This window comes from Saccopteryx leptura, chromosome 1 (assembly GCF_036850995.1).
Source record: "Saccopteryx leptura isolate mSacLep1 chromosome 1, mSacLep1_pri_phased_curated, whole genome shotgun sequence".
Taxonomy (NCBI): Eukaryota; Metazoa; Chordata; class Mammalia; order Chiroptera; family Emballonuridae; genus Saccopteryx; species Saccopteryx leptura.
Window position 1 is genome coordinate 187,469,479 of NC_089503.1, and position 26,420 is coordinate 187,495,898.

The 26,420-nt window shown below is 45.6% G+C and overlaps 1 protein-coding gene across 3 annotated transcripts in view; it reads right to left on the minus strand.

The window, feature by feature from the left end:
- Window positions 1–26,420, minus strand: part of PCNX2 (pecanex 2) — a 344,351-nt gene that overhangs the window by 17,066 nt on the left and 300,865 nt on the right. For all 3 annotated transcript variants that reach the window (XM_066383295.1, XM_066383286.1, XM_066383277.1), the window contains 3 exons: window positions 12,515–12,768; window positions 7,779–8,012; window positions 5,200–5,312 (listed from right to left, as the gene is read on the minus strand). In XM_066383295.1, coding sequence (XP_066239392.1) covers window positions 5,200–5,312; window positions 7,779–8,012; window positions 12,515–12,768 — 601 coding nt within the window. The remainder of the gene's footprint in view (window positions 1–5,199; window positions 5,313–7,778; window positions 8,013–12,514; window positions 12,769–26,420) is intronic.

The following is a 26,420-nucleotide window of genomic DNA, read 5'->3' on the forward strand; positions in this document are numbered from 1 at the left end:
GTTCTTGAATTCTCCCCACACACATACATACACAGCAGCCTCCTGAGGTCGGCAGCCAGCAATTTTCCAGTGTTTAATGGGTGCACACACCCTGGACTAATAGTGTATTCATAATTCTTCCATGCATTCTTCATCCAAGAGGTCACCCTATTGGTTATGAAGTTCAATCAAACCCTGGTTTGGATCCCAGCATCTCCCTCCTGGTGAAGGGCATCAGAGAGAAAGCATCTATGTCCCTCCAGGAGGTCCAAGGTGCTTGGAACCACACAGAGAGGCAGCACATGGCCCTGCAGAGCTGGAGGGATCCGAATGGCAGGCTCCAAACCCAAGCTTCCAATCTGGCCCTGAAACCTGTGGGTCACGCTGGCTACATCTCTTGCTCTCATTGTCATCTTTCTTTGTCTTCATCCCTAGGATTAAGCATTTCCAGGGTGTGCAAGTGGCTGGGTGAGCAGCCTGCCAGGAGTCTCTTTGAATGGGGGTCTGAGAATACAGATGTGGTTGAGGACAATGGACAGGTGTCCTGGGGGAAGGGACAAACACACCACAGTGTCCAGCATTCATCTGTCCTCTGGGGCTCAGACAAGAGTCCTGAAAGATGCAGATGTGTCCAAGAGAGCAGGGGGCACCGTGTGTGCGAACTGTGGCAGCACCTACAGGGAAGGGCACCTGGGCAGTGGGAGAGGGCGAGGAGCCACCCCAAATAGGGCAGTGCCGGGAGCCACAACACAGACACCAGCTGGCACCTCTGGCAGCTCTCGGCAACACAACCCAGCAAAGCATGTGCCCACAAAGGAAGCTGACGGAGGTGGGAGGGGAATGGTGGGTGCCATGGAGTAGCTGAGCCACTCCAGGTCAATGTCCACCCACATTGGGTGACCAAGAGACTTCCTACAGAGCGGTCGGGATTCACGGCATCACAGGGTGACAGTGAGGAGCAGGACTCTGGTTTTAAACTCGAGAAACCCATTTTGGATGTGTGGACTCCAGAACTGCAAGATAATAAATTCAGATGGCCCAGGAAGGATAGCTCAGTTGATTAGATCATCGTCCCGAAGCACAGAGGTTGCCAGTTCAATCTCCACTCAGAGCACGTACAGGAACGGTTCCTGTCTCTCTCTCTCCCCCATCCTCTCTCTTTAAAAACCAGTAAAATAAATATTAAAATATTAAAATTGCTTTAAGCACCAAGTTTATAGTCATCTGTTACAGCAGCCACAAAAAGCCAGTGCCCATCTCCAACACTGCACTGGAGGCCATGGCCAGTGTAACAGGAAAATTAACTGAGTTGTGACTATAAGAAATAGAAACCCAAGATGGTCATTATTTGCAAATGTATCTTGTAGCAAATCAGAGAATCAATTGTAATATTTATGTTTATGATAGAGTTCAGTAGATAGAGCTGCCCAGAAGGAGATCAGTATTAAAATATAGAAAATGTGACAGGAAAAAAGATCTATTCATAATCACAACACAACTTATAAATACCTAGAAATAAATGCAATGAATCACACTGGTAAACCAAACAGTATGGTTTTTCTTGAAGAACAGAGGAATCAATCACTTCAACAGCAGTGTAAACCCAGAAGCACACTGTTATGCATGGCAATGTGCTATATGGCCAAAATGGTATTTCAAATTAGTGGTGATTTTAACTATCGTATTTCCCCATGTATAAGACACACCACAATTTTATGGCCTGAAATTTGAAAAAAAAAATGTATTACATAAAGTTATTGAACTCAAATTTTATTCATCATAAAATTCATACAACTCTTCATCCACACAAGAATGCAGGAAATACAAGTAAAAAATCTACAACCACTGTATTAAGACACACCCAGTTTTTAGACCCCAAATTTTTTGATAAAGGGTGCATCTTATACATGGGGAAAAATGGTAACTATGAAATATTTAGCAAAGTGTTGGACTATCAGCTCTCCTTGGAGAGCACAGTGGGTTCCTCACCCCCAGCATGTATGAAAATACTTTCTCTGTAGGTTTGTTATGAGCCAGGACTCCACGGGTTCCACCACAGCACATCCTACTGGCTGTGCCAAGAGTGGCAGGCCCAGGCCAATCCTCAGAGCTGTTTTTGCCAGGAGCATCCTTGAGGGACAGAGTGACATCACTCGCTGCTATGAAATGGCTGGTTTCTTGAGCTCAGGGTAACGGAAATGGGTCTCAGGCTTGGGGGCCGGGGATCCCACACAGATATGTTGCTGCTCATGCTGCTGCCGTGCTGTGAGCAGTTAAGTCCTTTGTCTCTGACCCAGGCCTCCCATGTCCTCTGTCAGCATTTGCGACACAGTAACAAGGTAGCTACCTAGCTAATACCCTGAGTAAAATCAAATTTGAAGACTCGATAGGGTTCAAAAACTAAGTGGAAGGAAATAAAGCTATATACGCCCCAGAGAAAGAGGAGCTGGTGTTTTCATACTCTGATGCTACAAAAACAGTTTTAAAAAAGACACAAAATCAAGAAACAGTAAAATAACACTTTTAAAAAGATGTCATAAATAAGTACGAGTCAAGTGCACCTTGATAGAAAATATTTTAAGGCGTATTAAAATCCTAACATGAGAATAGCTCCTAAAAATCAGTAAGCACCTAACAAAAGTGGGCAAAGCATAAAAATGGGCAGGCAATTCACAGAGAAAAATTCCAAGCAACCAATAACCATGTGGGAAGATTCTTACCCTCACTGGTAATAATGGAAATACAAATTCAAATAAGATTTGAGATATAAGTTTTAATCCACGAGGCTAGAAAAATTAAGTATATTAAATATCCAGCAATCTCTCTTGTAGGCAGTCCAAATTGGGACAGCTTTTTTGGAGAGCACTTTAACTGTATTTAGTAAAGTCATATTTTTAAACTGTATCTATTAAAAGTATGTTTAAAAATTGGGGGGAGGGACTCCAGAAGCATTTTTTTTGCAAGTGAACCCATTTATTGAATTCTAGCATATGACAGAGCACAGCAGGGGGCAGGGGTCCCAGCAGGCTCCAGCCCCCCATCTTCCACTGTGCCCCCCATGGACTTCCCTGGAGCTCTGGCCTGGGCAGCGTTTAAAATCAGCTGCCTTTTGCACATCAGCGCCCAAAGTAAAAACACGTTGTAGGGCTGCACCGTGCGGGACCTCTCAGGAAAGCGAACCAGTCCCAGGTCATCAAACCTTCCCCTAAGACACAGAGAGTATTATTCCCAGATTTATCTCATTGCTATGTTTGGAACAAGTTGAGCTGTCATGGAATATTAGGGACTGTTTAAAACAAAGGAAATCCCATCAAAACAAGGTTTTAAAAAGCAGCTGGTAAGCATGGTGCTTAATCAGGGAAAAAATAAATAAACCTAACCAAGCAAGAAACACCTGGATCAGGAATCTTTTGAACAAGTCACACAAAGAACAAGACTGAAGAAACCTTTGAAAATATCCTAGAAACTGAAGCATTTAGTTTGCAATTCAGAGAGAACATTTGAAATTTATTAAAACTTTCAAATTGCTCAAAATATAATCACCTACCTTGAAGCTATCAATATCTGAAGACTCATTTTGTGAATTTGAGTTTAAAACCCTTTGACGCCTTTCTCAAATAGCACTGTCTATTTACAGTTTAGCAGAGGGCCACGTTGTCCTGGTTTACATTGCCTATGGCGAGCGCTCTTCTAGAATTTCCAACAGTCACCACATGTAGAGCACGCCTGGTTCAGCTTGAGCCTGAGCCAGGTCGCAAGGCAGAGGGGCTGGCAGCTGGTCAACTCTGCCCAGAGCAGTCCCTGTCACAGGTACCAACTTGGTCCTTAAGGATTAGCACTTCTCACCTTAGAAGAAAATCATAAAATTCTGAGAATGAGTAGCTAATGTCACAAATTCTAACTACCTCATCCTTCCCTTTCCCTCTCACTGCCTCAAGGCCCCTGTGTCCAGAAATGATGAGAACTGTCAACCACACCACTTCACCCTTATCCATTCACAACACAACTGATGAAGCCTTTTTAAACTGCCACCAGCTATGACTCACCATTGTCCCCTGCAGGATGGGCATTCGGAAACACAGTAAACAATCTTCCTAATATGTAACAATGTCCTTAGATAAATACACGAGTGGGTTTTGCTCTTAAGCTTGGAATCCAACCGAATAACAAAACTCACTCAGGTGGAGTGTGAAAGGACTTTTTGCAGAACACTGTAGCAACACGACACAAGTACTGAAGAAAGTCCAAGTAGGGGAGAAACCGGGTTGGGGGGGGGAGAGGCTCAAGAGAACTCCTTCTTTTAAGCCCCCTCATTCTGTATGATTCCCGACACTGGCTGCACCCTGGGGAGCTATAAAGAACCCGGTGTGTGGCCCACCCACAGAGGTCTGGTGTAACTGGTCCAGACTGGTAGAGCTTGCACGGGAGGGAATTTAGAAGCTCCCAGGAGATTTTAATGGAATTAACTGAGGGTTCTAAGAGACTGGCAGAGTGCAGCTCCTCGGGTCACCGTGCTGGATACCTAATGAGAAGTCTGTGAAACAGCCACCACCTGGGTGGGGAGAAGGTGACTGGTGGAATTCTGAAGGGCAGTACGCCAAGGTGCTGGTGGCGAGGTGTGGCTGGCACAGTGCCCCTTGTAAGTGAAAGGTCAAGAGCTCCCTAGTGAATCAGAGATAAGACCTGAGTGACAGAGGCAGAGAAACGGCAACAGGGTCAGGAGAGAGCTTCATTTTGTTTTTGTTCTTTAAAAAGAGAATAGTGGGCTATGTACATGCTGAGGAGAAATTCAGCAGAAAGAGTTTGAACAAGCGGAGGGGACGTCCTGGTAATCAAAGAACCTCAGAGAGCAGCAGAGCAGGGTCTAGACCAGAGCACGGGTAGGAGAAAACCAGGGAAAAGAGAGTAGCATTTATTGAGTGAGAACGTTGCCAAGCATTCATATGCATGATTTCATTTCATCTTCCCAGCAAATCTGCGAGGACCCCTGTCACGCAGAACACCTCGAAAAACCAGGGTTTTGGCTGTTCCCCATTAACATCATTTCTAGATTCAACACTCAGAGAGATCACAGTGATAAAAAAATCACATTACAGGCTACATATTCTATTATGGAAAGGGATAGCTGAGAGAAGTATAAGCAGTCCACATGTAAACAAAAGTGGTGAAAAATATCTGTCAAAAATAGAAAATATTGGTGTCATTCTGTCTTCCAGGTACCTGAGAGCCATGTTGTGAGCGGCTGTTCCCAGGGCTCTCCTTCCAAGGATGCACAGGGCGAAGGACAGGGTCACTAAAGAAGAGTCCTCGTCACTGTCCAGGGTCTTTGAAGGCTGAAAGAGGAAGATGTTAATTCAAGTGTCACACAAGGTAAACATGCACCACCCAGAATCACAAACGGAAAGTCACAGGAGACATGTGAAGTCATCCATGTGGTCATCCAGTCCTGGCTAAAGTGACCCAGGATTCTGGAACTCTCTGCTTCCTGAAGCAGAGTCTCTCATGGTTGGACATACCAGACTTTTAATGAGGAAGCTATGTTACAGGAGAGAAGGGGCTCACATGTAGCTTGCTCACCTAATCGGGAACTTTGCATATGGCACTCCAGATCATGGAGATAGAAATGACAGTCAACTGAATGCCCACCTCACACTCTTCACTGCTCTCCTTCATACCATCCACTGCCCCCTCACCCTCTCCATGCCCACCTTCACACCCTCCACTGCCCACTTCACACCATCCATGGCCACACTCACACCCTCCACTGCCCACCTCACACCCTCCACTGCCCACTTCACACCCTCCATGCCCACCTCACACCCTCCATGCCCACCTCACACCCTCCACTGCCCCCTTCACACCCTCCATGCCCACCTCACACCCTCCATGCCCACCTCACACCCTCCATGCCCACCTCACACCCTCCACTGCCCACCTCACACCCTCTATGCCCACCTCACACCCTCCATGCCCACCTCACACCCTCCATGTCCACCTTCACACCCTCCATTCCCACCTCACACCCTCCATGCCCACCTCTCACCCTCCACTGCCCACTTCACACCATCCATGCCCACCTTCACACCCTCCATGCCCACCTTCACACCCTCCATTCCCACCTCACACCCTCCATGCCCACCTCTCACCCTCCACTGCCCACTTCACACCATCCATGCCCATACTCACACCCTTCAAAGCCCACATTCACACCATTCACTGTCCACCTTCACATTGTCCATGCCCACCTTCACACCGTACAATGTCACCTTCACACCATCCATGCCTACCTTAACATCCTCCACTGCCCTCCTCCACACCCTCCATGCCCACCTGCACACCCTCCACTGCCCTCCTTCACACCATCCATGCCCACCTTCACACCCTCCATGCCCACCTTCACACCCTCCACTGCCCTCCTTCACACCATCCATGTCCACCTTCACACCCTCCACCGCCCTCCTCCACACCCTCCACTGCCCTCCTTCACACCATCCATGTCCACCTTCACACCCTCCACCGCCCTCCTCCACACCCTCCACTGCCCTCCTTCACACCATCTATGCCCACACTCACACCCTTCAAAGCCCACATTCACACCGTTCACTGTCCACCTTCACATTGTCCAGTGCCCTCCTTCACTGTCCAGTGCCACCTTCACATCGTCCACTGCCCACATTCACACTGTCCAAAGGAGGGGAGGCATGTCTAGCACGAAGAGAAGTACAGGACTCAAGTACAAATGAAAGTTTCTGTTCTCCCTATAAAGGAAGCTCACTGAGTTGACCACAAGTCCACACTCAAAAACTAAATTAAAGGAGCCATCGAGAATCAGCTTTCAAACAGCAGCAGGGGAAGGGCAGAAGAAAGTTTAAGTCAAAATACCTTTAGCAAGAAAAATGAAATGATCTCAGGAACCAGCTGACGCAAGAGGAAAGCCATGATGAGGATAGTCAAGAATCCCAACAGATCTTTGTGTCCCCACCTGCTGATGAGATTGAGCCTGGGGGCGGCTGTCAGCACACATTCACCCTGTTGAATATTCTGCCATCTGCTCTTCCCCTACCTGTTGGTAATCACTCACAAAAAGGCCCAGAACTGGACTTTGTCATAATCTAGTTCGCCCTCTCCAGGTTGTATGCCAGACTTCACCAGCGATTGATGAGATGGCTTTTCACTTAAATCTACCGTCTCCATCCACAACCCATGGGCTCAGCTTTTCATCCTGAGAAGGAAAGTCGCCGACTTCCCCATTGGTTCCTCTCCCCTCTCTGTTCCTCTTTGCCTGCCCTGCTCGTCCTTTTATAAGTTGTCACCATCCTGTTTCCTTTCTAAGAGGCCACACTCATCTCCAGAATGTGTGCAGCCTGTGAGCAACGGTGCACAAGATACACAACTCAGGAGTAACTTGAACTATCAAACTGTTAATAGAATTTTATGTCCACAATTCAATGTGGGCAGTAAATCCCCTGGATTTCACACAGATGTACTTTGTACAGAAATCTCAAAAAGTAATTTTAAACAAAGACGTTTCCAGAGCTCTCACGCTAAGATAGAGGCTCAGGGCTGCTCTGACCCTGAGCACAAAATACAGGGAAATATACCTTCAAGGCCCCTTCATTGGAATTGCGATAGATAATTTTTTTTCAATTGTTAAATAAACATTTATCCAAATAACAATGTTTTTCCTCTACTTTATTTTTATTATAGTCTACCAGAGAGTATAGGAAAGAAATTGACTGTATGATTTCTTTGTTTTTTAAACCTGCAGCCAACACCTCCAGCCCCCAACCCCTGCCCACCTCTTGTCTTTTCTGTGCACAGTACTGGATCCATTCGAGATAGACATTACAGTAGCTGGCGCGTGTGATCCCTTGGAGACACGGAACGTAGTCATCGTCAGTGTTGATGTTGAACATTGCAAGGTCACGCTCGATATAATGCCACTTGGCAAACGGTTGCAGGGACTTCAAAAGTGCCTCGTTTTTGATCCAGGACAGGAGTTTGGGGGACGTTACCATGTAGTATATTATACTCTGTAGGGAGGATACAAGATTTTGAGCCCCTGCAACATTCAAAAGCCAGAAACACTTGTTTATTGTACCTCACAAAGTCCATCGCTATCAGAGAAGTGGGGCCATTTGTATTTTCCACTACATTTAATTGAGAGAGCCCCTTTGAGACCTTCTGCAGTGTTTCTCTTAAGTTGACGAGCAGAATGCTCACAGAATGTACTAGAACAGGCTTCCCACAGCCCACTCCCATCTGAGAGCACTTGATAGGTACTGAGTTGCTGCAGGCGTCTGTGACCCAGGCGGGGCCGACCCAGCTGAGAGAGACTGGGAAGACCCTGCTCTAGCTCTCCAGCCACAGCATGTTTAACAACCTAAAACAGCACAGTTCTGATGGGCAGTACTTGTGATACAGAGTTGTCATGACACCATGCGTGTATAATCCTGGGTGCCCTAACAGTGGAACTCTATTGTGTGTCCATGATAACCCAAGTTTTCCTTCACCAAACACACCACTATGAGTCCCAGGTGGAGAAGATGCCACCCTCAGGCTTTGTGGTTCTCAGTCACAGCTTCACTGAAGGCCACCTTGTCGTTTTCAAATGCAGTCACCTTTCCGAAAGGCTAGTATCTGGCCCAGAGAAGTAACAATATGACGCAGAAAATGCAAGTCCACATCTGAGGTGGGCATTCAGCAACAGTCCTCTCCAAATATCACTGCCTTTTCACTGCTCAGGAGGAGGGGCGAGGTGCTCCTCTGTGACCCAGAGGCTGAGGCAGCCCGGGACCCTTGCTCACATCTCTTCTGGAAACCATGAGTCACATGGAGCATGACATTTGATGCAAAAAAACAAGTGTTTCTGTGGAACTAAACCCTAACTAATGGCCCTCCCTGATTGTAAACACATATTTTTTCCTAGCAAGAGGACAAGGTCATGCCTGTGGAGTGGATGTGAACAGGCTGAGGTGACAGACACCATGCACTGTCTTTGGCCAGCCCCCACCCCGTTGACAGGGACGTGAAACCTGGTCTGGGTGATTGAGGCATCTAGCTTCAGGTTATCTCAGGAGTGTGAACAGCTGAGCCGATATTTGCACCGTCTCTGGATTTGGGCTAAACAACAGCCAACACCTGATTCAGCCTCTCTCTGCTGTTAGGACTGAGGGGACCCCTTAATCTCTATAGGCTCCAATCATCCAGACCCCCAAATGGAGGATGGGGTGGAAAATGAAGTCCATAGACACTGAGTAGAATTCAGTAGGTCACAGGTTCTCCTGTAGCACCGGGCCCAAGACAATGGTGCTGGCCTTAAGAAATCCTCGTGAAGGCAGGAGGGAGAACAGGAAGGAGGGAGGGCCCAAAGGAAGCTAAAAGCAGAGGCCGGATAGACAGAAGCGTGAATGATGCTGCTTTTCATCATTGCTTCAAGTTTAAAATTATATGATGTGTACAAAGCACTTAGCACCTGGTCTGGCATATGTACATTTGCAAGAAACAAGAACAACACTGCACCTTTGGCATGTGTGACTTGTTATCCAACAAGCTGTAGCCAGCAGTCATGGCTGACAAGCAGAGGTCTGAAGCTGGGGTTGAGGGGACAGGAAGGAATGAAGGTACAGGACACAGCTTAATAGTCTATGGTGGTCACCAGGGTGCACATCTAACATTCAAAAGTTTAAATTCTGAATCTGGAGGGTTCCTACTGTCTTCTCACTGGTGGGGTCATTTAAAGCCTCTATGAGGTTTAAGGAGCTACCACAAAGTTAAGAGTGACTGAGGATTTGTAACCATGGCCAGAGTTACCACTTCTCAGCTGAGATTACAAAGTGGGGAAAGAAATGTGGTCTGTGCAAACATGTGGCTGTAGCAAACATCTGGTACAGTTTTCCCCAGTACTTCCTTATCACGTGTCCCAGACAGGAGTAACAAACAAATCGAAAGACAGAGGTTTAGTTTTCCATTGGTTTCTAAGTAAGAATTAACCTCTCAATGTATAAAGGCAGAATAGTGAATGAGGACTTTGAACGCCGGAGGTTCAAACTCCTTCCTCCAGACCTGGCAAAGTTCTGCAGTGTTGACTCAGAGCATACCCCCCCCCCCAGCTCTGTGCTGAGCTTCCCTGTGCAGGGCCTTGGCACCCCTCCCCTTCCCCCAGGGAAAACAGAACCACCCCAGCTAGCCCCCAACCATGCCCCATTTCCACTTCATTTAGGCAGAAATCCTGTCAGGGACTCAAGTCAGCGAACAGTGTGAAATCCTCACGAAATCTGTCAGAGTGAGATGGATACGATACTAAGTGGAAGTGATCAGTAAGGACAGTGAAAATCAGTTGCGTGGACCCTGATCCGTGTTGAAAAGCAGGGCCTCCACTGAAGTAATTCCCGTATCTGGCTATGCCAGCAGGGCTGCAGGTTTCTCATTTTAATTGTATATTGGCGTGTCCCATCAGGTAACTCACTCAAGGAAGGGTACTGACAGGCAGACCCACAGTCTGGCTCATCTGCAAGGCACGTGACAAGCCTGTCTCCTTTCTGTAAGAGCAGCAGAGACAAAGGCAGCCGGCAATCCAGTCCTCTCAGAAAGCAGGTGTGTCTGGACAAGAAGGGGGTTTTCAACACGAAGAATGGAGGAGAGACAGGGTGAAGACCTTAAGTCCAGGAAGGAAATGATTTCAAAATATTTTTGGACAGATGGGGACCTGACCCAGTTTATTAGAAGATAAAAAAAAAATTCTTTTGTGTACAGGAATTATTCTAAGATTTTTTCCTTATTTATTTGCCTGTCCAATAAAAAAGAATAAAAAGACTAAAACTGAACTTGTGAACACTGGAGCAATTCAGAGCTACAAAGGCAATTTTATTCACCCAGGAACCAAGACCGAAGACAAAAACATTCCTTATGTGTTTACCCTAAAATGCTGTTTCTTCTGTTCTAACAGCCATCCACGCAGCAGAAATCTCCTTTTGCTAACTCTGCCTGGGGAATGGATGTGCACAGGTTCTGAGCTGCTACTGACCAAAGGGCAGGAATGATGAGCGCTGCATTCAGGGATGACCTCGTGTGAACAGGCTGAGTGGTGCCTATGTGATGGGAAGTGCACTGTGAGGCCCATATGTCCCCAAGTCTCAACCTCTCCTGCATGCTGAGTTGGAGTTCAGAAACTTTTGTTTCTATTGGGCAGAAATTTGTCTGTAGTGGTTCCCAAGCCTAGTTGTGTATCAAATCACTCAGGAAGCATTTACAAATATAGGTGCCTGGGTGTCTCCCCAGACCCATGGCTCCTGGGTAGCATGTAGAATTCTGTAATTACCGGGAGCCTGATGTCACCAGTCTGCCTGGGGCCAGGTGACAGGACATGGATGGCATAGGGCACCTCTCCTACTTGCCGGAAACTCTCAGGCTGGCATCACTCCCCTTTCTTGGGAAAGAGTTAAGGCCACTGTTTTCCCACAGGCTAACCATTAACAGGCAACTTCTGGGGACATTCTTCAGCCCTCTGTCATTTGCACATTATCCTGGATTCTAAAATGTTTATTGATTTTAGAGAAAGAGGAATGGAAGGACAGGGCAGGTGCACTGATCCTGTGTGTGCCCTGACTGGGAATTGAACTGGCAACCTCTCTACTTCGGGATGATGCTCACCAAGCTATCCGGCCAGGACCTGGATTGGTTTTTTTTAGACTGAAATTTGTCATTTAAAGAACATGCAGGGGTCTGGGAGGCACATTTCCAAGTGTTGGGAGAGAAGGCACGTGCATGTCAATCACCAGCCCAAGGGAGGGGACACTGAACAGCAGACCCTGGCCTGGTGCCCCCAAGACCTCTGGAAAAGCTAAGTGGGCAGACCCAGAGAGGGCATCTTATCCTTTGTCTCCCACTCATGGTGGCCCATGGAGAGGCTGTTTATGGGGAGCTCCAGCTTCACAGAGAAGTGGCTCGGGACTGAACCCCATTCTTACCACACTTCCTAGAGCAGGTCGCTCTGACCCTTCCTTGCACCTGGATCTTGTCTGTTCAGACTGTATGGCCCAGACACCAGATTCCATGTTACATGAAAACTGTTCATTCGGTCCAAACAGTGCATTGGGTACTTCCACAAGTGAGCCCTCACACTCGCACTGAGCTCTGGGGACCAGTGGGGGATGTGACTCCCATGCTCAGAAAGCAGCCAGAAGCAGGAAAGGTTTCCGAGGAGGAGAATGCTAGCCTCAGACCAGGTGGGAGAAGCTCAGGTTGAGTGTGGGCACAGTGAGGAGGGAGGAGCAGAAGGAGGAGCAGGAGGAGGAGCCCTGCAGAGGTGTGGGGAGTGCAGCCAGTGTGCACATGCTGTGACAGGGGAACGGGCACAAGGGGAGCCACGGAGGGCTCAGGGCAGCAGACAAAGCCCTTGAGGATTCTGCACAAAACCAGTGGTGCCCTAACCTAGCTGGGCTTCCGAATCAGAAGCTGAGCTTCAAAATCTAGTTCTTTGCAAAGCTCTCGGAAATCTCTTGGGCTAACCTGACACGTGGGACCCAAGTGATACCTTAATGTAGTATCGGATGAGGATCCTGCGGAGGTCAAACACCTGCAGCATGGTGGCCGCGTTGTTGTCAATGATGCTGTAGCCCTCTAGGATGTACTGCGTGCGTACGATCTCCCAGGTGAGCCAGCGGAGGTTAAAGGCTGCGTTGCAGGACAGCAGGTGGGGCAGGTGACCTGGTTTGCAGCAGCAGCAGCCTCTGTCATCTTCATCGCCTTCCATGATGGCCTCCACCTCTCTCTGCTGGCAGTAGGTTCCTGGCAGAGTACAGACACTTCAGTCACATGAGACATCAGAGGTGGCCTTTGTTCAGAAGGAACGTACCTCCTGCATTTATTGAGGGGAAGATGCTGAGGAGTCTGGGGACCAGGAGGTTTAATTCTCAGATAGTGCCCCCGGATGAGCTGCAACTTCATAACCATGAACTCTTATTCATTCAGGTCTCTTTGAGTCTCAGCCCCTCCCAGTGTTCCTACTTCTTTTCATACTTAGGAACTTTCACTGTTGACAGCCTGGACTTTTTTTTTTGTCTTCCATTAGTTATAGTTTTGTTAAGCAGTTCATTTATTTGCACATTAGCTTGTCAGCTTGATCCTTTTAAAACTTGTTTTAAAACTTTTTCTGTTATCGCTGACATACAACATTACATCGGTTTCAGCAGATGTACAACATGGTGATTGGACATTTATATAACTTATGAAATGATCCCCCAATAAGTCTAGTGCACACTTGGCACCAAACACAGTTATTATACTATTATCGGCTCGATTCCTCTGCTGCACTTTTCATCCCTTTGGAGAAGCCCTTATTCTAGGGTGACACTATCCCTACTCCCAAAGCATGGTTTTTCTGGGGCCTCAGTTGAATTCCTGGGATGATCAACAAGGTATCCCTACAGGCTGATTAGAATTTCTGCATCTTTCAGCCCTGATGCCTCCATAATCTGCAGTTAGCTGACACTTTCCGAGGTCTTGAAATACAAGCACATGCAGGTCAATATGCATCCAATCACTACAGGGGTCCCTATACTAATTTCTTCAGCTCCTCCTCTGAGGAATTCACTCCTGTCTGGTATTCTGACCCAAAGTCCAGTGACTGAGCACCCAGAATTCTCACTGCCCTGTGCAGCAAGACCACTGTGCCCACCTCCCTGTGCGCAGATAAGCGCTGCCCAGAAGAGAGAGGGTCAAGTATGCAGCTTACTCTATGTTTTCTTTTGCTCACTGCTCACAGCCTCTCTCTCTCTGTTACCCGATATCTGAAAACAGTTCACTAATCTATCTTCCTGATTTTCTCACTGTTATGGAAGAAGGATTACTGGTTCTTAAGTCATGGCCAACAATGTAAGTCTCTGAACCCTTCCACATGTCTTTTCACACTTATCTCCAGCATGAAACCTGTCCCTACATTCATTTGCACAGGATCCTCTTTTTCTGAGATCCCATATTATTACTCAAGTGCCTGATACTTACCAGGTATTAACAAAGTGGTTAGTGGCATGACTGAATGAATGATTAAATGATGAAATTAGAGAATTCGTATGCAAATCACCACAAGCAAGGCAACAGACATTCCACTGAAAAAATGCAGAGCAGAAGCGATATCATTATTACATAACATGGGGAGGCAGATACAGAGAGGCAATGCTTACACTAAGGCTCTCTGTAGAGCCCATGAGTGAGAGGTCAGACTAGATCAGAGATGAAAAACTGCAACCTTCAAATTACAATGTATACACAGAACTGTCAGGATAACAGTGCAATAGAGGAGTCAGGATCGGAAAGGGGAGAAAGCAAGCAGGTTGTGTAGAAAAGGAAGACAGCGAAGATCTGATTCCAGACCCTATGCTTCCATTGGTCTTTCTCCAAGAACTCACTTCTTTGGGGCTTAGCTGAAAGTACTCTTTCTTTTTCTCACAACAGAGACAGACAGACAGACAGGAAGGGAGAGAGATGAGAAGCATCAAATCATAGTTGTGACACTTGAGTTGTTCATTGATTGCTTTCTCATACATGCCTTGACTAGTGGGTTCCAGCTGAGTCAGTGACCCCTTGCTCAAGCCAGCAACGTTGGGCTTGTTCAAGCCAGTGACCTTTGGGCTCAGGCCAACAACCATGGCGTCATATCTATGATCCCTGCGCTTAAGCCATTAATCCTGCGCTCAAGCCAGATGAGCTTGCACTCAAGCCAGCGACCTCGGGGTTTCTAACATGGGTCATCAGCATCCCAGGCTGATGCTCTACCCACTGTGCCACCACCTGGTCAGGCTAAAAGAATTATTTTAAAACATTTCAAGAGTCTCTTGGCTCATTCTGCAATATAAAACCTTTATTCTCCTGGTAAATCATATAGAAATACACAGGTGAACTTCAGAGCAGTGAGAAATTCAGACTGCTTACTCTGGGGACCCAGAGTAAGCAATGGCCACTGGTCATAAATGATCTGTCTGCTGGGATCCCAGGACTGTGGGCACTAGGTTTCAGTGGTAGGAGCATCCCATCTCGCCAAAGTGGCACCAACAGTGATGGTTTGCTGCAAGTTGACGACCTAATTTAGGAAGAAACTCTCTTTCAATAAAAGAAGTAAGATTGTTTTTAGAAATAAACTACCCAGGAAGAAGAAGAAAGGAGGGTTTTCACCCCCATTAGAGGAGCAGCACAAGTCAATGTTAAATAACATGCCTCCCAATCTGAGCTTCTTCCCACTTCTGTCCCTCCCTCATTCTTCACTAGCATTGACTATGTTGGGCTGAATGTCATGATGTAATGTTCCCTTACATCAAAAAAACTGGAAGGTGTATGTGTGTGAGTGTTTGTGTGTGTGTGTGTGTGTGTGTGTGAGAGAGAGAGAGAGAGAGAGAGAGTCCACATGTGCACTAGATGATACAGAGTGAAGATTTCTACCATCTGAGAAAAATGAGTTAATAACACACATCATAAGGACCACGGTGCTGAAGGGACAGTGCAGGAAACAGTGCCATGAAAGGCTTCTAGGTTTGACAGATGCATCATAACCACCAAAGTTTTCTAATAACCACCCGTTCAGGCAGGTCTGTGTACCTTCTCTCTTAGGAACAAAACATTCATAGTCAGGATCACATTGTAAAAGAATTTGAAGATAATGAAACGCAATTATTTCTGCATATACACTAATTTTGTTATTCAAATACAAATCAAGGCCCATATGCTCCTCAGACAGGCTCACAGGGTATGGAGCGCATGCCCTCCAAAGGGAACATTTGAAGGTCAGTTACCCCCACACTATGACCTTCTGCACCGCTGCTGGAGATGAAGGATGAGCTGGCTGGCCATCTCTATCTGGTGTTTTCATTAAAGCAGCATCTTTTAGGGGGCTGTGTTCTCATGGTCTAAGTCAGTGGGGCATAGAAGGAATTCCATCAATATTTTAAAAATTAATTATGAGAGATTCTTGGGAGTCTTTTAATTCTGATTGGAGCAGAATGCATAATTAAAGCTGTGCATATGTAACATTTGAGTTGAAAATGTATCTATCAGATACCAGATATCTGGCTGCACAGGATATGTGTCAATTTCCTCAGTGTGGCCAAAATGGGGGGCAGCCTCCCAACCTGACCTTTTCCTCCTCCCTTTTCTTGTTTCCAAGGAGCAATCATTGTTCCCCCACTCCCTTTAAGTGCTGTTGGCCATGACCACCAGAGACAGGCTGGGCCTGGCTTATTTATTCATGCTTAATTCCAGAAAGGAACGAAGTTGGTTGAAAAGGCACAGGCAGTCAGAAAGCAAATGACAAAATCTGAGTGAAAATGTGGAGAAGGAAAATACAATGAAGCCAGAATAATGTCAAGAGACCCTAACTGTGGTATGACACCTGTGTATTAACTGAAATAGACCATACTTTACTCAGGCTTTTCAGTAGCCAATGTAGAAGGAAGATGCAAATAGTTCTTTGTGTCCTTACAACAGTAACAAAATTCTTGATTGGAAGGATTATAGTTATTGGTGGCAAAGACACTACAGAGATGACATCCTCAGGATTTCATAAGGAGAATGCTGTATAACATGGTGGACACCATCCTTAATGGTTTACAAAAGGCTCACCGAGTGTCAGGCAGGTAAGTTATTTTATGCTCACTCTGTTAAAGATGGTCGCTGCTCTCATGTGGTGATGCTCTCACGTGATACAGCTAATTGCCTTTCATGTTTGGGAAGGGGCTTGGTTATACTAACGTGTGCTGGAGAAGGGACTTTTGCACCAAAAGGTTTTAAAAGGAGGAGCTAGGAGGCCATTTTGAGAAAGACAACATTCTTGTAGAGAGAGGAGGAGCCCATGTTGTAGTAGGGCTCGTGGAGGAGAGGAGCCAGCCAAAATGGCAGAATGCTGAAGGAGAAGCCAGTTTGTGCAGGAGAAAGAGATGGGGAACAGAGATGAATAAGGCTGGTGAGGTAGAAACATTTGATTCCAGGAAAAACCTGGAAAAAGTCAATGGCTTTGGAAGCCCTGAATGGAAAGGGAAGTGTTTTAGCACTGTGTGAATTTTCTTACCCGCCGAATGCGAGAAGGAATAAAGGAAAATGGCTCACCAGTTTTTGGCTCAACTGTTTCTTCCTGTATGTGCCCCAGCCTAGAATTGAACCAGCAACCTCTGCATCTCAGCATGTTGCTCCAACCAACCGAGCTATCCAGCCAGGCCTCAACTGTTTCTTTATGATCTGATCTGTTTGAATTAAATGCGAACCTAAACCTGCATGGGTCAGACAGCTGTGATGGTGGCTGCAGCTACTGGCTTTACACCGAGCCATTCTTGTATGGCCACAGTGCAAAGATAAAGCATTTCTGTATGTGGTCTGAACAATTCTGCCTCAGGATGATGGTTCTCCTGAGGTCAGTGTCACCCAAAGGAAGATTTTAGTTAGGGACTCGTGAAGACTGGGAGAACATCACACCTTTCAGAAAATCCTTGGTTTGGACCATTTCTCTCCACCTGGTCTTGACAATTATTATACACTGAGCAGCAGGGAGCTGGAATGCTTTCTTCCTGATGAGATAGTTGGGTAGTCAGTGCAGTGAAGCTTGCATTAATGGCCAGCTAGGCTGAAGACAGGGGTGGCTTTCTCTTGGCAAAGTTGAAATGCAAAAGGTCCAGCAAGTGAAATCAATCCAAAGTATCATCCCCTCCTTTCAACTCCAAAGGATTCCATGGAGGAAGTGCTTCTTGGCTGGGAAGTGTGGGCCAGGGGCCAGGGGCCCTGTTGGGAGAGGGGTGGGACAGGATTCAGGACAGGCCAGCTGCACTGGGAACATGACTCCTCTGGACACATTTGAACTTAATTCTACAGGTAACGGGCAGGTTATGAGGAATCTTAAGTCTCAAGGAAACAGGAGGAAGGTTGATCTTAAGAAAGAGTCCCCTGCAGCCTTGTGGGGATAAAGAGGAGGCCAATGACAGGAAACCAGCCATCTGCAGTCCCACTTCAGGGGAAAAGGGAGAGGGACGGAACTAGGGTACAGGCCATTTACCAGGAGATCAGAGGAAATGACAAAAATGCTGGGCCATTATGTGATGGTGACTTCAAAGGGACACATTTAAAAGGGTCCTCTGCCTCGGCTGTTGGCTCAGTGGCAGAACACTGGCCCGGTGTGTTGCTGTCCCAGGTTCCATTCCTGGTCAGGGCACACAGGAAAAACGCCCTTCTCACTTCTCTCTCTCTTTCTCTCTCCTCCTCTGCAGTCAAGGTTCAATTAGAACGAGTCAGTTGGCCTAGGCACTGAGGATGGCTCTATGGCCTCTGCCTCAGATGCTAAAAAAGTGGCTCTGGTTGCAATGGAGCAAGGCCCAGACGGGAAGAGTGTCGCCCCCTAGTGGGCTTGCCGGGTGGATCCCAGTCTAGGCACATGAAGGCGTCTGTCTCTGCCTTCCTTCCTCTCACTAAAAATAAAAATAGAAATAATAAAAATAAAATAAAATAAAATGGTCCCCTGCAGCAGAGCCCATGCAGCAAAAAGACTGCATTGGAAAAAAATGCCAGCTTGCTTTACCACTTTCCAGCAAGAAAAGTGCACATGAGAGCCTAAAGGTCTGACCTATTTTAAAGACTCAGCCCCAGGGCTCCACGGTTCCTCCTTATCTGAGTACTTTGAGAAACAATGCTCAGGTGTCCCTAAGAATCTAACAGAGTTTTCCAGAACACCCCAACTATTGTCATCATTATTATGCTTAGTTGTTATCCACTAATAATGTTTTAATATAACTTTACCAGATTTATTTGAACTGAGTTTTCAAATGATCACTGACTTCATCAGCCCAGTGAGCCGGGCACTGGGCTGAAGTTTTACATTTGCAGAGCAAAAAGGTCACCAGGAGGGGCTGACAGAAGAGAAGCTCGAATCCTCTTGTAATGCAGTCAGTCCTGCCATGGGTTAGCCTACAGTGACTCACAGAACTGGCGCAGCCTGTGCTGTTCAGGCTGCAGGTAGGACTTACAGACATGCTTGAGGGTGTGTCTTGGATTACTGCGTAAAATGTATTCCCTTCTGAGGTCACAGTTAAGGCAGTTCCTAAATTGGGGGCCACAGAAGGAAGAGGCCATCAGATAATATGGCCATTGCTGAGCTCAGAGGAGTTCATATCCACGAATGTTTGGACATGGCACAGCATGAATGTATAACGCATGTTGGAAACATCAGATATGTGAGATAGGGCGCAGTCTCAGTGAGCTCTTGTTGGGGATGCAGTCCCTTATTGCCCCTTCTAATATCATGCCACACGGGCAATGGGGCATGCATGACACTTTCTTAGGACTGGAATCTAAATGATCGTCGCCTCTTGCCAGCTGGCTATATCAAGGACTATTTTGTGACCAAATAAAATAATGTCAGAGAAGGTTTTACAATTTTCTTTGAATGATGTCGCTTTCAGGAAGGTCACAGTGGGACCCCCTTCTCCAGCCGTCCAACTTGTCCTGCAGCTTTGATGTTATGAATCTGTCTCTCTTAGCCCCTACCACCCCCCCAACTAGTTGTCTGGGACAGAATCCTACACGAGCTTAAAGGAACAAGCAGGTCATCTGTCCCCAGATGACTGCCATAGGAAGAGACCATGTACCTGTTAGACCCACCAGGTTTATTTTTTAAGAAGAAATAATTATTACAACAATTTTATATTTCAAAGAGCCTCCATTTGCTTCAAGATCTACCCAAACAAAAATAAAATTCATGAGATTTCAATGTTTGTAAGACATTATTTTTCTACCCATGTAATGATAAACTCATGTACTTGAAAAATTTTATTCTATTACTAAAAACTAGACATGAAACTCTAGGGGAAGGTAAAAATGATTAATATACTCATCAGGGTAAACCAAACTCCAGTCCTCCTGGTGGCTGCTGGCTGTTGAATTCTGAATCGAGCTTTCCCTGCCATAGTAAAGACTCCTTCTGAGAATCTGGCTCCCTGAAGCTACCAGGCACAGAGATAGGCTGAGGATCTCCACTTGGGGATGGTCTCTGACAGCAGTTTCCCCACAGTAAGAGGACCAACCAAGGCCACTGGCACCATGAAGCTGTCCTAGTACACTTACTATTTCCTAATTGCTAAACATCCTGGTGATTATCATCCCCTTTAAATTAAGCCAACCTTAATGGTGGGGAAAGAATGTGCCAAGAGTGACATGACTGAGGTCACAGAGCAGAACTGAAACCAGTGACAGGACTGGTCTGTTGAGCCCCAAATGAGTTTAGGTCTCTATTATTTAACCCTTTGAGTAGTATGAACGTTCATGTACATCCTCTTGCCTTGTGACCATCCAGTGTACAATCGTAACAAAAATTTTGATCTTAAAAATGTGTAAGGCAACATTAAAAAAAGGGCAAATGTATGTCCTTTTTGTTTCTATAAACTAGTTATCAAACAAACATGATTTTAAGTTAATAAAACTATAACTGAAACTAATTTTGTTTTTTGAAAAACTCACTCCCGGGTGTCAGTGAGCATGAAAAAAACTCACGACTCAAAGGGTTAACTGAACAATTTCTCCCCTCATCCCAATTCCTCATCCTCCAGCAGCTTTAGACTCACATGAGATCCACCAGGCAATCTCATCTGGAGCCGATGATCCAGTTTCAAGCTATTTTTAGTGCCCGAGGATGTTGTACTTCAATGGAGCTATGCTCAGTGCCCAGGGCCATGCTTGAACCAGTTAAGCCACTGGCTGTGGGAGGGGAAGAGGGAGAGAAGGGGGAGAGAGAAGGGGAGAGAAGCAGATATTGCATCTCCTGTGTGCTCTGAGAATCGAACCCAGGATGTCCATATGACAGGCCAATGTTCTATCCACTGAGCCACCGGCCAGGGCCAGACAGCATCTCATTTACTGCACACAGCAACCTGGTCAAGAAGGTGTAGTTTGCCCTTTATAAATAAGAACACTAAACTGTATGGTGCCTGATGGGGACTAGATTTATTGGGGTGATCACTTTGTAAGTTTTATAAAAGTATAATCACTATGTTGTATGCCTGAAACTAATATTGTATGTCAACTATAAGTAAAAAATAAAATATTATTTAAAAAATAAACAAGGACACTGAGTCTCAAAGTCTCAACCTGCCCAGCAGAAAGGTCTGGTCCTTTGAACTTAAAATCAGTATTTTCTCTTTATTACACACTATCCAATGAGGCTTGACAAATTATAAGTGAAAGTTGCCAGAATTGTCTTTTTTCGACCAGCCCATAGGAGAAAATGAAATAAACCCAATTACCTAGGACACATGGTAACTACATTGGGCAGGTTTGATACATAAGTATAATATAGCTTTTCCTCCAATCCTGCCCCATTTACAGTTGAGAAACCAATAAAAATTTTATTCAGAAGTCAGGAACTTTCATTCATAGTTAATCAAAGTCGTATTATCTTCCTTTCTCTCCTATAAACTCATTTCTGAGTGTTGAGTGTTAAAATATGCAGACTCAGTTCATGCTCTGCAGGAAAACCCCTTTCTTCCCAGACTTGCCACCCAAGCAGGCATAGCTTTGTCCTACCCACTAACATGTCACATCATTTGAAATGAAGAAAAACATGTGGTAGGAATTCTGAATGGAGCACTTATTATTTTATGGATAAAATTTGCAACAAAAAGATTTAACAGATTATTCAAGCTATTTAGGCATAAGAACTAAGGACTTGCTAATGGCCCACATGTTGCCCTGGTGAAGAGAGAATTCTAAATAGTTCTAAGATTAGTCTGAGAGTTATGACTCCCCGTGAATTAGTCAGTTACAACAAAGGTTTGGGCTGGATTAGCTTTAGATAAGGTGAGGTCACACAGATATTTTTTTAAATGTTCCTATAGGCCAGTGATTATGAGGTGTTAGACCATGAGATGGCTAATAACATGCACACAGACAGAAACATAAATCCTATTTTGTGATGTTTTCAGACCATGGTCATGTGCAGCCCCAGCCTGCCTGCCATGCTTTCGCTTTCCCTGTTCATCCTGCAAGAGAACCTTCGGTTTCATGGCTGTAACGGTCGACTGGTCCAGAAACCCAGGCACTGAAAGTGGGGTGGTCAGGGTCACATCTAATAGCACATTTAGGTAAAACTTTGGTTTTTGAGTTCAACAACCAAATAGATTTTTTTTTCCAAATAGATTTTTAAAAAAATGTTTACTCGTTTTTTTGTTTTTTTAAATATGCTCTCCTTCTTCAGCCTCCTCCCGCCACCCCCACCACGCCCAGTCTGTGGGTCCCTGCAAAGGTCAAGGACTTTGGAGTCAGCCACATCTATCTAGTTTTTTACCACCCCCCCCCCCCACCAGTCACCATGAAGCCTTGGGCAACTTACTGATCCTTGTCCATCCCTAAGTCTAACATAGGGATAATAACATCTACTTACTTGATAGTGTTAATATAAGGAATAGTCTGATAATATAAGTGAAGAGCTAAGCATGATTCCTGGCCTATATAACTGGTGCTCAGGAAATTTTAACTGTCTACTGTCTCGCTCATCCAGTATTTATGGGGCACCTTCCCATGAGGCAGGCAGTGCACTGGGGAGGGGCATGATAAGACAGAGTCCTTGTCCTCTGAGGGTCTCAGTTGAACAGAGAGCCTGCGTTACTCATAGCTTGTAGGAAGACATGAATATACAAACATTGCAAGAATTCTGAAAATAGACTGGCATTAATTTCCATATTATTATTTATTGTTATTGAGAAACATGTATGACTGCCCACCATCATGGATAATGGCCTGACCACAAGGATTCATGATCTAGTCATACAAATGCCCCAAACAATTTTCATCCCTACTTCATTTTAAATAAAAGGACAAGGTGATTGATACTGGTTATGTTCTCTTGTTAGAACTAATATATGAGCAAAAACTGGAAGTATTTGATCACATGGGGATGTAGAAAATACATACAAATGCAGTATCATTCATCGCAAGGAAAATACTTAGTGGCAAAAAAGTTAACAGAGAAAAATTCAGTTAAACAAATAATAGAAAGGACAAAGGTCCACATAACACTATCTACTTCCAATTCCATTTTACTTGAGTTTTCCAAAAACTTTATTAAATGACTCTTCTATATTTTCTAAGAACTCCCTTAAAAAACACTTCTTAAAAACAGAGCTTGCTGTGAGAAAAATGTAGCAGTATTCTGCTAATGAGGATCATGAAAGCTGCCCGCATACATACATGCACAGTTACATTCACTGCAGCAGCCTCAAATCTGTGTGCATGTGACCAGCCTGGACCACAGGGTCTGCTCCATCACCACATCTCTCCAGTGCTGCTTTCCAGCAACCACCATCTATCTTTCCAATCCAGTTTCTTGAATATTTCAACTCCTGGACCCTTCCCGGGTCCAGGAAGCCCTCTCACCAGGTCCTGTCTCCACCCCTCTCACGTGCTCCCTTCTCTCCTTTCTCAGCTTACACTCCATGGCCAGGCATCAGAGTTATGGCCACATCCTTGCAGACACTGGCAGTTCCCTTGTCTTCATCTCCATGATATTCATTTAGCTAAATCCCATCCCTGATTAACTCCAACTCTGCCCTTCCATAGATGCACACATGAAGCTGAATGAGTCTTAGAGAAGGACAGGAGCAATCTTAACAGGACTTCCTTTAAAATAATGATTACTAACCTCAGTGGGCGCTTCACTGTCCAAGGTATTTCCCAGTGCACATATTCACCCTTCCTCACCCTTCTCTCTAACACCCGCCTCTTAGCTGCATCTGTGCCATAGGTTCTGCATCCTCTCCTGTTTCTGCAGATGAACTGCCATGGACCCTATCCTCCCGGCCCTTCAGATTCCATCACCTGCCATCATTGCAAGCCCTCCTCTCCCCTTTGCCTAAAACCCTCCACTCTCTTCATGGCTGTGCTAGTGCTCCTGATGCCCAGTTCCTATCACCAGCCAGTAGACTAATGCTCAGGCTTGCTGACCGTCTCTGCTGTCACTGTATCAGCAGGAAGTAAGCAGCTGCTCAACACCCCTCCTCCCGACACCAGCCGTGGTCCTACACTCTGGGATACCCACCAACGGCACCTGCTCCCTGGGAGGGAATTAAACACAAACTCCAGCAAGGAGATGGTCTACTTTTCCCCAAGTGAAGCACACAGTGTAAACACTTTGTAATTTGTTAACTGATAAAATGCAGAACTGGAAAAAAGCTTAGAAACCGCAGCCAGGCTCTGATGAGGAAACTGAGGCTCCAGGAGGCCAGGCCACCTGTGATGTTCTGTTGAATATCCTGATATAATGTGTGTGTGGGTGCAACTAGCAAATTGATGAGCTTTTGAAAGGCTGTGCAAGTGATTGAAGGCATTACATCCCAGTTTCTTAGTGTTTAATAACCAGGTAAATACTATAGTACACATTTCAAATAGCCAAAAAGAAGACTGAAAGAAGGGGGAATGGTCAGGTAGAAAGAGTTCTGGTTGAGAGTCTGTGGTTTGCCTAGCTCACCTACTAACTAGCTGTGAGCCTTAGGAGAGCATGCATCTCCATGAGCCTTGTTTTTCCAATCAAATAAGTGGGAGGAAGTGATGAGATTTTGGCCATTCTGAGGGTCAATATCACCTTCACAGGCAAGTGCTCTCACCTTAGCTCAGGGTTCACACAGATCTCATAAAAGATTCACTCTAATGCCTTTTTGATTTTGCTCCTTTTCTCTATTTTTGTCTTTTCAGATAGTAATTTTGAGTTGCCTGGCTCCCCTTGTTGGCAGCACTGCAACTCCACATTCATTTTTCTCCTGTTCTAAGAGAAATGAGCTAACCCATCATTCTAGGTCACCTGGGTGACAAAAGAACAGAAATGCATTGACCAGGTCACTGATGCTGGCTTTTCACTGATGCTGGACACTTTCTGTGTCCACCTGTTTAAATAGGACTTAAAATCCAACAGATTCCATTTCTTTTGAAAAGGTTTGAACTTAGTGACCTTCATACTGTTGGCCTTCTAAAGTGCATTATTGACTTAGATCTGCTACTTTGAATTAGCACTTAAAACTGATGATTACTCGGAGGGGGGAAGATGGCAGCGGAGTAGGCGGATGCACAGATGCCAGCTCTCACCACCAAACTGGAATACAAATCAATTGAGGAAAAATCAGCATAAAAAACCAACTCTGAACTGCAAGAACAGCTCTCAAAAACCAAGGAGCAAAGAAGAAACCACAAGAATCCGGGTAGGGAGCGTCTGAACCTCCTCTGCTTACTGGAACGGAGGGGGGGGGGTGTGAGGCTGAGATCCCAGAGGGGATCTCAGAGGGAAAAGAGCAGAAACTACTACCCATAGCCACTTGCCTGGCGACCAGGGAGCGAGGTGCATTGAAAAGACCAGCTTATCTCCCAAGTGGAAAGGACAGGGAAAGGGACAGACTGTGAGGGGCTAAGGAATGCAGGAAACGAACTAAGAAAGCTGACTCACCTGAGCTGGAGGCGGCCATAGCTGGGGGAGGGACTGAACCTTTCACAAAACAGAGCTGAAGTGCTTCCAGATCAGAGATCTCCGGACATCTCTCCAGCTCCAATCAGCGCAACAAGACACAGCTGAAAACAAGAAGTGGGGAGGAGGGGCAGTAACTCAGGTCTCCATGGAGATCTGAGATACACCTCCCCCTACTGAAGCAGAGAAAACACCCTGCCCCCAGTGAGATTAGCTGGCTAAAGAGGCCTTCAGAGTCTCAGGTTACACCCATCGCATTCCTGGATACAGTTTCAAGGAAGCCCCCTGCTGAGATCAGTAAACACGACTATCACCTGTTAAGAAAACAAACAAATCAAGACTTCAAAGCTGCCCAAATCTGAAAGTGGATTACAGATAACAGCTGATACCAACCCAAGAAGACCTAGAAATAACACAACTGAAAACTGGAGGCAGACAACACCAAGCCTAGACTCAACCAACTCTACAAAGAAAACACAGACAATGAGAGGACAAAAAAGTGCAATCCAAATGAAACCTTCAGGAGATAACTGAGTGATATGGAAATAATCAAACTTCCAGATGCAGAGTTCAAAATAATGATTGTAAGGATGCTTAGGGATCTTAGAACAACAATGGATGGCCATTATGAACACCTAAATAAAGAAATAGCAAGTATAAAAAAGAATCAGATGGAGATGACAAATACAATATCAGAAATAAAGACCACAAAGGAAGGAATTAAAAACAGGATAGATAGAGCTGAGGATCGAATCAGCGAGTTGGAGGACAACTGGAATGAAGGCATGAAAGCAGAGAAGAAAAAAGAAAAGAGACTCAAAAAGTCTGAGGAAACACTTAGAGAGCTCTGTGACAACATGAAGAGAAATAACATCCGCATCATAGGGGTTCCTGAAGAAGAAGAAAAAGAACAAGGGATAGAGACTTTGTTCAATCATATCATAGCTGAAAACTTCCCTAAATTAATGCAAGA